This window comes from Nannospalax galili, unplaced genomic scaffold (genome assembly GCF_000622305.1).
Source record: "Nannospalax galili isolate Female #2095 unplaced genomic scaffold, S.galili_v1.0 scaffold393, whole genome shotgun sequence".
Classification (NCBI taxonomy): Eukaryota; Metazoa; Chordata; class Mammalia; order Rodentia; family Spalacidae; genus Nannospalax; species Nannospalax galili.
The window spans coordinates 246,292-258,083 of NW_008333371.1; the positions used below are offsets into that span (position 1 = coordinate 246,292).

An 11,792-nucleotide genomic window follows, 5' to 3' on the forward strand; every position below is an offset into this window, starting at 1 on the left:
TCAAAGGTGTGTTTATAAACTGGAATGTTTTCCCCATAGAACATTATCATTTGATGCCAAATAACACTGTATCTAGTTATCAATAACAGCCAAATGGTTGATAAAAAAATTAAAAAATAAATAATAAAAATACACTATAATTTTCACATAAAATGTAACAAAAACAATGAAAACACTAATATAAATTCTGAATATTGGTACCTCAAAAAATAAGCTTTAATCTAATTCCGCTAAACTTTAGGACATTCTGGCTACTTAAAATTTCTAGCTTGATAATGTTGACTTGTTTCAAATTTTCTTTGTTTTATGAATGTTGTTTAAGGGAGGGAGGGAGGGAGGAAGGAAGGAAGGAAGGAAGGAAGGAAGGAAGGAAGGAAGGAAGGAAGGAAGGAAGGAAAAAGAATGTTGTCTAGCACCAGTATAAAAGGAGAGTGACAGAACACTGATCCTAAGTTTGGTACAAAATAACCTCTACAAAAAAAGCACATGATTCTTGGGATGGAGAGATGGCTCAGCAGGTAAGAGGACTGACTGTTCTTGCAGAGGACCCAGCACCTACATGGCAGCTAACAACCATCTTTAACTCCAGTTCCAGGGGATCCAACTCTGAGGGCACTGTATAACACAGGTGCACTTACATACATGCAGGCAAGACACTCATGCACATAAAGTAAAAATAATAAAATATTTTTTTAAATCACATGATTGAGGCTCACAGCCACTGGGCAGCAATCTGAAGAGAAAACAACAAACAAAAAAAGAATGTGCACATGTTTGAGCTGGTACTAAGGTATTTTTACCAATGCTACTTTCTAGAAAATTCAGGTCAGAGGTTCCTGGGAGTCAGAATTTGGCAAAAGAATCAACTACTACATCCTGGAGCTATGGCTAACCACACAAGTGATCTTCAGGTACAAAGATCTTAAGTGAATTTATTTTCTAAGCCAAAAATGAGTTGAACACTCTAAATGAGGAAAGGCAGTAATCTTGTGAAGCAAGTGACATCCCCAGAAAGCAGGTAAATGACAAGAACTGTATCTCAAGCACGCAGGCAGTTGCCGCCAGCCCAGTCAGGATGAGGAAATGGAAGACTGTGGCATCAGACCACACAGGCCACATTCTACAGTGCATCTCTGGCTGTCTTTGGGTCAGGCTATAAAAGCACTGAATCAGTGCAAAAGGAGGATGAAGAAGAAAGAAGCAAAAAAGTATGTGTTCAATGTTATTGAAGAAACATAGAGAAGAACCACTAAGTCAATCGTGTGGGTCACAAATCTCAACGTTAGACTGCCTTAGGCATTTCCCAGGCCTCCCATCCTGAAGGATTTTGACTGTACAGCCTCTGTTCCATGGGACTTGGGAAATACCAAATTACAATTCTGTTTAATACATTAACTTCTGAAGTACAATTTAATTGTAAAATATTATCAATTCATATTATTTCACAAAGCAATATTGTGAGTCTACCAGTTGAGAAAACCACATATACTATATGAATACTTTTTTGCACAATAAATATGTATATGTTTGAAAATATGTTTAAGGCTGAAAATCCAAAGTAGGCAACATGCAGTTTCTTTAAATATGTAAAGAATTTCTTAAAAAATAGGTAACTCTCCTTTTAAATTTTAAAGCATGAAAATTAGAAATTATGTCTCATATTGATATTATAAAGAAAATAAGTCACTGACTTTTTTTATTTCAGAAAGTTCATGTCTTTTATCATGATTGAAGGAATTGCATGATCAATTAAATATTATCAACATTATTTTCCAAGTTTTTCCATTACTGTTTTTAAATGCAGCCATATACCCGGGCATTTTGAATTTTACAGACATCTACAAGCAATCAAAGACTTACAGCATCACATTATGCTTCTTCAATAGGGTCTGAGATGAAACTAGCAAAACAGAACAGACTACAAGATCACAGGGATTTCACTGAGGACTTTCCTACAGAATCCTAGAATTTAAAGGAGAAATAAAATCGCTGGATATATTTTAACAAATGAAAATTCTGCTTTTACATACTTATAAAATGGCTACAAAGCCTTTATTATAAGGGATAACCCAAAAAGATACCCAATTATGCACCACGCAATGTGCAAAAAATAATGGTTTACAAGTATTTGTTGAATAACTAAGGGAATCTGGGTTTTCCTTTCCTTGTAGACCAAATCAGAGATGTTTTCTGGTTAAACTCACATCAAGCTACTGGAAAATTACATCTTTAACTTCATATCTTCAATTTCTTTGTATTAAAAAAAGTGAAAAAGAATGGATGATAAAAATAAACAGATGATAGTTTTGAAATATTTTGTTCTGGTGAGAATGCTTGATTTGCTGTTTCATCCTTAAGCTTTTTCTTTGATTCCTTACTGTAAGTCTAAAAATCCACTGCTACTGTGAAGACAGCTTCTGATTCAGTTCCAGTGCTCTTTTATCACTGTGAGTTTCAGCGTTCTTCACCAACACCTATTGGAAATCACATAGAATCTTAGTGTTTTGTTTATCAACAATATCTGTGCTTATTAGCTTCCAAAGGGCTGCAAATTCAAAAGGAAATACTAAAGAAAACACAACTGTATATAATCTTTTACTTTTGCTGAAATAAATTACTCAACTAACGTTAACATAAGAAACACAATTTACTAGTAAAGATGTCAACATTTTGATTGTTACATCTGTCAGTTTTTCATAAAATTAAGTTTTGTTTACATTCCTGTCACCTCTAAACTCTTACTCCATATGTCTTCTTTATATAGAGAACTGTCTATATGTTGTGGCTCCTGTTTAAAACCATGGTATAGGCTCAAGACTCTAAGTTTTAGGTTTATCAAGAAGCTTTTCATTATTTTCACAAATTCTACAAGCTAAAAAATCAATTACAACTGATCACTCAGCTATATTTTCTGCTTGTCCATTGTCAAGTACTATGAACGGTCTGGAACTTAGGTCTGTTTGCAAACGAATAAGACAGCGTGTCACAATTTCAAGATGCTGCCAAATGACACAAGACTCCCTGGTCAGACAAAGGTCTTTATTACTAACAGTACATGAACATCAACATATTGCATCTATGCCCTTTGTCCTCTAAGTCTCTCACAGCAATGATATGGACGGATATATAGTTTCCCACCTAGTTAGTGAGTGGAGTTACACAAGAGGAACCCTGAGCCTAGGAGACTCAAGTTTAGTTTTTGTTTTAATAAGGGGGCAACTTAATGTTGTACATTAATGTGTACCATTTATTCTGGAGAGGAGCATTATCTGTCTCCCAAGACTGTTCACTATATAAATATCTTTGAAAAGATTATGTGGAAAAAAGAGCATTTGGGACCCCTGCTCAAAGGATGTTCAGAAATGTAACAGACATGTAATGAACTACCTGTTTTACCAGGTAAGGACTTTAGACTAGCACCTCAACTTTTCATAAATTTCTGTATATCTAATGAATGACTTTTACATTTGTCATGATCTTAATGGTTCAGAGATGAAATACTACAATTAGGCAAGCTCCCTAACATTTTACCCATCTCCTTTAAGAAAGCTTATAAAAATGCATGTGAGACTAACCAAGCTTACAAAAATAGGCATGTGAGAATAACCATGAATCTGCCATGTATTATTACAGAAAATGAAAAATTAAACTTTCTTGTCACCTATGGCTAATATGCAGTTTTTGTAAGTGGCTAAAAGATAATTTATCCTGGAGCCAAGTATGAGTGAGCATGCTCAGAACATGAGGTTATCTCAAATTCCATGTTCCAAGATGGTAACAATTTCATGAAATTTTATATAGTAACAGAACAAAAAAGTCATAAATAAGAACATTTTAAAAACACTGGCAGAAACATAAATTTTATTTATTTGTGTGTGTGTGTGTGTGTGTGTGTGTGCGTGTGTGTGTATGTGTGTGTGTATACACATGTGTAGGTGTAAGAGGACAACTTGTCATCAGGGTTATGTGGCAAATGCATTTACCCACTAAGCCATCCTGTTGGCCCTAGTATGTGATTATGTAGAACATAGCTCACAACTGATCTTCACAGAAAGATTTTTAAACCAATGCCCTCTACCTTTAGTATTAGATATTAGTTCAGTTTCTGGACTTTGAAATGATTATCACAAAGAAAATTTAGTATGGCTTCCCCAAATAAAGCATCTTGCACATACACAAGTTGAATCTATACTAAACTAATTCTGAGCATAGCTCAAAATACCTCTGTTATTCATGTCAAAGAATCTTAACTTTCACTATTACAATACCAAAATAGGAAGTTTAAAACAAACCCATTGTCAAACACCAAGCTATCTATACATTTAACCTTCAAGCCATGCAAGTAATTATTTTTCTACTTTTAATAGATGCAAGAACAGTCAATCACTGAAGTATTGGGGCCAAAGAATTATAGTGCTCATCGTTTAAAATTTCAATAATAATGAAGAATAATTTTGAAAAAAAAAACTAATATCTTAAATACAATTAATGCCTTACATCAATAAGCTCATAGTCATTTTTGGCATGCAGGTGTCTCAACAGGTACCAACGTGCAGTGGATACAATAGAATTGGGATATCCAGGCTGATACACTACTCTCTCCAAAAGTCGCCGTGTCTCCCTGGGAGAAAGATATTTACATTTAGTAAAAAGCATTTAAATTACTATGAGATATTTTATATACCAATCTTATACGTACATTATTTTTCTCATTCTTTTAACTTACTATGAGATATTTTATATACCAATATTATATGTACATTATTTTTCTCATTCTTTTAAAGATGTTATCTGATTACTTCATGATTTTTATTCAGATAATAAAGGTAATAATAATGGTTAATATTTATTAAATGTTTGTTATGAACAAATAACATGTGACCATAATTAATATTCAAAATCTTATCGCTAGTCTTATTCTCCTGCAGACAAGCAACTTAAAGTCCATTTCAAATACAATGGGAAAAGATTCCTAATTCTATGAGTACTTTTGGGTTCTACCTGAAACCTTTTTTGACAGTAGGGAGAAAATTGGCCAGGCACAGTGGCACATGTCTGTAATCTCAGTATTTGGGAGGCTGAAGTAGAAGGATCATAAGTTCCAGGCCAGCCTGGGCTGCGTAGTAAGACCCTATCTTAAAAAACAAACAAACAAACAAAAAAATCCTCAATTAACCAGTAATACAATTATGATACATAGGAGAAAAAGAAATATTTAATATTTGTATAAGAGGCTGTGTGTGTAAAATCAGGCTTTTAGTGTATGTTTTCAAGGATATGTACAATAGATGAACACAATTCATATAATTGTAAGCTGATGTAAGGTTGTGCTGATTTTTTTCTTTTCTAATTTACTACCACTTATGACTCTCAGAAACAACATAAAACAGTAGTAACGTCAGAACTGCTACACAGAAGGATGGTGCAACTGGTAATTGCTCTGAGCAGGAAGGAAAGGATTTGCCTTGAAGAAGTTTCTGCACAAGAATCACATCATAATCGGTTTCTTCTTAGACTATATTTTGGAGGCTAATTTTTGGAAGTGATAAAATTCTAAGAAGGACAAGATTCCATGGGGATGAGAGCTAATGCCCCTGAAGTCACTCAGTGTGCACTAGCAGAAAGAGTTCATGAGCAAGTTTTCAGGTGGAAGCGCACGTGCACACACACACACACACACACACACACACACACACACACTCACGCTCAGTACATATGCTGTACTCAATACATATGCTGCAGTTTCTGATAGTTATAGGATTTTAATTCTTCCTTCAGTCTTGTCTTGTGAGGTTTTGCCATATATTTATACATATTAAGCTCTATTTCTATAATACCTATTATACTTCAATAATGTTTGTTCCTAAATCATTGTTTTACTTATGGTGGTTTGTTATTAGAGCTAGATGTTATTTTTATTTTTTTTTCAACACTTTGGGGCTAGGCATGCCTTTAATCCCAGCACTCAGAAGGCAGAGCATGGATCTCTATACGATCCAAGCTCACCTGGGCTATACAGCAAATTCCAGGCCAGCTGGGGCTACAGGGAGACCCTGTCACAAAACAAATAAATAAATAAATTTAAAGACTTTTGCCTGTTTTTTCACCCATATGACCTCTAAGTAATTTTCTTCATATTTATTGTGATTCTATCCCAACCTCTAATAAAAATAGTAAGTTTTATGTTTTAATCTGAATAGCCTTTGAATACACTTGACATGAAAGCACATTATTTACAAAAGATATGTTTATTTTTTCAACATTCATTACTTTTCCCATAGTTTACTGAATAAGCAAGAATGTCTTTTACTATAACCTTGAACTTGGGTCATTTGGATCTTGTCTGTTTCTAGAATCTACATCACAATGCTGGCTCATGCTAAAATAGCAGACAACAAAGGACCTCAAGGACACATACATTTGAAATGCTGTCACTTTTGTATTTACAGTACCATTTTTTGTTAAATTATTTTCTTCCTTTCTATAAAACAAAACCATCTGTTCTAAAGTAAAGATACAGGAATATTCCAAAGCTGGTTAAACTACTTTATCTAGCTAGTTATAAATCTTTGTTTCCTAAGAGCCTTTAAAATGACATAGGATTTCCAATAAAAAAAAAAAAAAGAACATTTCTCATACCTTGCCCCCATTTTGCGGTTGAATTGTAATAAAGCTTGTAAAAAGATGGCCAGTGGACAAAAGCACAGTTTCAAAGCCTCCGTTGTAGCTTCTTGAACCAAGGACGACCAGTGATCACCTGAAATATTAGCCTGTGAAAGGGTAAAAAATATTAGCTCAAAGATTTAACACATTTACTTACAAAAATACATAACTTGGTTCTCATTTATTGAATCTACTTATCTAAATCACAATATAAATACAAGGAGCATAATTATAATCACTAAAAATGATCTAAGATCTCATCCCTGCCCTTAAAGACCTACAAAACCGTAGTAGACCAAGATAAAAGAAGATCTCAAAAACAACAAAGCATCATTTTCACTTGTTAAAAGAAAATATACATTATAGGTGAATTGAGCCCATCAGCTAGTAATCTTTTCTTTGGTCTACCAAATTTACATGATTAACTCTTTAATAGTGATAAATAAAAAATTCTACTTATAAAAAGTGGAAAAAACCTGAAATGAAATATTTTAATAAAATCACAATACATAAAGAATGAAGCAGATGAAAGAATAATTAAAGTCATTAATACTGAAAAGAAATAATGACACTGTGTGGGAGAAATGGTTATTACTTTGGTTACAAACAAGTTTTAAATAAGTACTAATGTAAAAACAGCATGAACTTTTTAAGAAAAAAAATCACTGAAAAATAAGTGTTAACAAAGAAAAAAGAAAAACTGTAATAAAATCTCACATTGGGGCTGTGGATATAGCTGCATTTGGTGGAGTGATTGACTAGCATGCCTGAAGCACTGGCCTCTGCTGTGAGGTGTCCCACCAGAGAAGACTGCTCAGATACAGAGTATTGCCAAAAGAAAGTCTTCATAGCCCACTGGCAACTACAAGCGCAGGCTGAATTTTTCTCAGGGTAGGTTTTATACAGAAAAAAACATATCCTTGTCAGCTCAGGGGTGGAAAGTCCCCAACAGTTTCTTCCTGCAGGTGCAAGCCAAGCAGAGTGGAAAGTATAGAGGCCAGAAACAAGCAGTTAGCAACAGCGGCCAGGTACACGCTGACCTTTATCTCAAACCCAAATCCTGGTGTAGCTGGGCCAAACTTCTCTATTCTCACACTTTGAGTCAACTGCCTCTAGTTTAAGTTGCTGAGGTCTGTCTGCTAGGACTGTAACATGGTCAGCCCTGAGGGTGCTCAATCACACTTCCACCCCAGCACTGCATAAACTGGATGCAGCAGCACAGGCCAGCAATCTTAGCAGGTGGAGACAGGAGGCTTAAAAGTTCAAGGTCATTATGCTGGATAGCTTTAGTGTCAACGTGACACACCTGGGTTAAGGGAGCTCAACTGGGGAATTGCCTCCATTGGACTGATCTATGGCCATGTCTGTGAGGCATCTTGATTATTGAGTGATATGGGAGGGTCCAGCCCAGGGTGGTGGTGCCACCCCTGGGTAGGTGGGCCTATGAGCAGGGACAGAGGAGTAAGCTAGTAAGCATCGTTCTTCCATGGCCTGTGCTTTAGCTCCTGCCTCCAGGTTCCTGCCCTGAGTTCCTACCTTGTGCTCCCTGAGGAACTGTGACCTGGGCGATATAAGATAAATAAACCCTTTCCTTCCCAAGAGTGTCTTGTCACAGCAATGGAGAAACAAACTAGAACAGTCACCCTTGGTAACACAGCAATTTGAGGCTAAACAAGGTTACATGAGACCCTATCTCAAAAACAAACAAAAAACAAATAAAAAAAAATCCTCAAATTGTACCAATATCTTTTAATCACAAGTACCCAGAATATTCATTTTAATATTCAATATAATGGGTGAATACATAGTTCATAGTCGTTTTCACATTTTAATATAGTCAATATAACATATCATCTATTTCAAACACTAAATTTTAAGAAAACATGTTTAGGGCAATAGCCTCTGAGTACAGTGTAGGCAAGACCAACTTATGTAATTGAGGAAGAGGCTTAATGCGTAATGAGTATGCAAAGGTATATCGTCTACACATGAAAACAAAGGGAATGAAGTGCACCTAACAAAGAAAATAAGACAAAGAACAGTAATTAAACTATTTCTAATGCTTTTGTAAAGCCTAGTAACAGGCTAGGGAGATAGCGCTGGATAAAGCACTTGCTGTGCAAGTGTGAGGATCTGATTTCAGATCTCTAGCACCCACACAAATGCTGCACGGTGGAGTGGACCCTGGTGCCTTGCCTGTAATCCCAGTGCTAGAGCTGCAGAGACAGGAGATGGAGGCAGACTAGCTGAGTGGGACTAGTAAAATTGGCAATTTCTGTTTTCACTTGAGACCTTGCTTCAATATATAAAGTTGAAAGAAACTGAGGAAGACACAGGAGACCAAACTCTGGTCTTCATGTACATGTGCACCCACACACATGAACACACATGCACATACACACATAAAACCTAGTAACCAAAACTTTCACTAATTCTTTTAAATATATTCTCAAATTTCTAATAAATAAAATACTCTATAAGGTTAGATCAAAGCTGATTATATAAAAACATTTATTACAGAATCATAATAATATAATCAGAATGCACTTTTTGTCTTCCCTATGTCTTTAAAATTTATTATTTGAAAAAGACCTTTTCTTTGTTCCTGTATACAGATTATAGTAGACCTCATGACTCATAATCATTTATCCATTCACTAACTGTCTCAACCAAAATGTGCTCTATTCTTTCAACACTTCAACCACCACACAAAGGTGCTATCTGCATCCTCTCACCAACCCCCTCCTCTCTCAGGTATGGCTGTGGTTAGGGACAGCTGCTGATGGCTTGCTGCTCCTGCACTGCACTTCCACGGCTTCTTGCTAAGAGTATTTTCAGGTCCTCAGTAAATTTTCCTAAGTATTTGATTAGTACCATGGTAAGAGGTGATTGATATTATACTCACCAGGCCTGAAAGCTATTTAAAGTGATCTTTCTCATGCTAGCTTTATCAGAGACACTCAACAAGAAGTTACTTATCTACAGTTCTAGCTACAAAAACTGTAGGGTCTAGTACAAAAATAAAAGTCTAGGTCTGTTCAAAAAGTATTAAGAATTTCAAGGTGGCAACTACAGAGCATTAGTTCAAGTGTGGAGCCCTGTGTGATGTCATGGGACACAGCCCTACTTATTTGGGCAGATGCACAGATGTACTCTATCTTTCAACACTTCAATCACTTATGCTGCTCTACTTTTGATGGAGTTATGTCTCAATAAAATAAGTTATTAATATCATTAAGCCAAAAATACATTTAAGACACATTACCTACCAAACATTTCAGCTTAGCAACAAAGTACACTGTAGAGCACTAGTTGCTTATCCTCATGATCACATGGCTGAATGGAAAGTATAGCTACCTGCTGCTTCCCAGAATCAACAGCATTATACCATCCATGGAGAGCCCAGGAAAGATCCATATGCAAAATGTGAGCTAAAATTTTACCGTACTCCCTGCATATAAGCAGATATTCCTGCCCGCCTTGAAATTCAACCACTGTTGGTCACTTTCTCCCAGAAACAAGAAGTTATTTCTCAGAACTTTAGCACATTTCTTCTTCACATTAAAACCTAAGGCTGATTGCCACAGCCTCTGAAACATGTCAGTTACCTATCTAACACTTTCAAACACGTGTGCATAGCTCAAAAAGAAACATATCAAAGATCCCTGTCTGGCAGCAACCCTCACCTTGTACGTGTGTGTAGAAAAGAGCCAGTGGAAAAGTGGGGAGCCAACACCTCTGCCCAAGAAACTTCTCCCCCTTCCTTCTCAATTCCACTCCTCCGGTGCTTTTATAGCTTCCTTATAGGCTAACCTCTGCCTCAAAAACATTTCCTGATCTGATTTCTCATGGTTGCAAGTGATGTCCAATATCCTGACTTTTTTTTAACTTAGTATCTGTTCACATATTTGTTATCATACATGTTATCACAGTCTTATTTTAACACTCAATTCCTCTGTCAATGTTTTACATTTCCATAGAAATATGGCATCTATTTTATTCCTTTCTAGTAAAGCTAGGTGGCAAAGCTTCTAACAAGAACAAATTAAATTTAGTTAGTGCTTTAAGGTTTATGTATTTGTAAATGTTGCTTCATTTGATATATACAAAAAAACCACAAGAAGGTAAAGCAGGCATTCGTGGAAAACAGGAAAAAGGCTCTCAACAGTGAACTAGCTAAGGATTCCGTAAGTACTAACTGTAAAATCACAACATTGGTCCTTAGAGAAAACATTTTGTTTTATGGTGGTAGTAGTCAGGGGGCAGGGGAGACATGTGCTTATCACTAAACAACACACTAACTTCCACATCTGTGAAATAAGGTGACTATAACTATTAACTAAGTTATTGCATAAAGCACTAAATCTGGTGCTGTACTGGTTTTCTATTGCTAAAACTATTATTAATTTGTTTTATTCCAGGTGAGATTTAATTTCTGAGAATTAAAAACTCCAACTGATATTTATAAGTAATGAATGCTGTTGGGCTAAAAAAGTATCTCTTTCTCTTGTTCACATATTTGATAGCTCAGCAGTTTCTAAGGTCTTATAGACTCTGGTAAAATCTAAATATGGGACAAATAAAATAGAATGCCAGATAATCTACAATAACGGTTTCCATTTTTTCTTTCCAGCCAAATCATCTCCTGTTTGGCTATATTATTATTTATTCATTTGTTCAAAAACCATTTACTATGGAGCATCTTTATGCAAAGCATTGGTAAAACCAGGGAGGAAGAACAAAACATGGCCCATGGATCTACAGTAATGACATCAAAGCCGAAAACTTCTACCAGTTCTTTAACTTCTTAGTCAAAATGCATAAAGTGAATAAATAACATTTGTACAGATTACTTACAAAAAGCAAAATTTATTTCAGTCTGCCTAAAATAAACTCTTCTCTGTAAAACAGAAAGAATAACAGCTTATCTTTTAACTACAAACCATATGAATATGATAAAAATTCAAATACTATCAAAAGATATGAAATTAAAAATTCTCTTCTACCACTCCTTAAAAGCCCCAGTCCTATTCAAATTAACTGCCATTGTATTTCTTATGTATCTTTCCATGTAATATCTTTCCATGTGTTTGCAAACATGCATGGCCACAATCATTCTTGATTTATCC

The 11,792-nt window shown here is 35.4% G+C and overlaps 1 protein-coding gene across 1 annotated transcript in view; it reads right to left on the reverse strand.

The window, feature by feature from the left end:
• Positions 1-1,661: 1,661 nt before the first annotated feature.
• The window catches only part of Ttc37 (tetratricopeptide repeat domain 37), a gene marked incomplete in the record, with an annotated part of 120,039 nt that continues 109,908 nt past the window's right edge, over positions 1,662-11,792 (reverse strand). Inside the window, 3 exon segments of the mRNA XM_029561059.1 lie at positions 1,662-2,474; positions 4,498-4,621; positions 6,640-6,770. Of these exon segments, the coding sequence (XP_029416919.1) occupies positions 2,400-2,474; positions 4,498-4,621; positions 6,640-6,770 (330 nt within the window).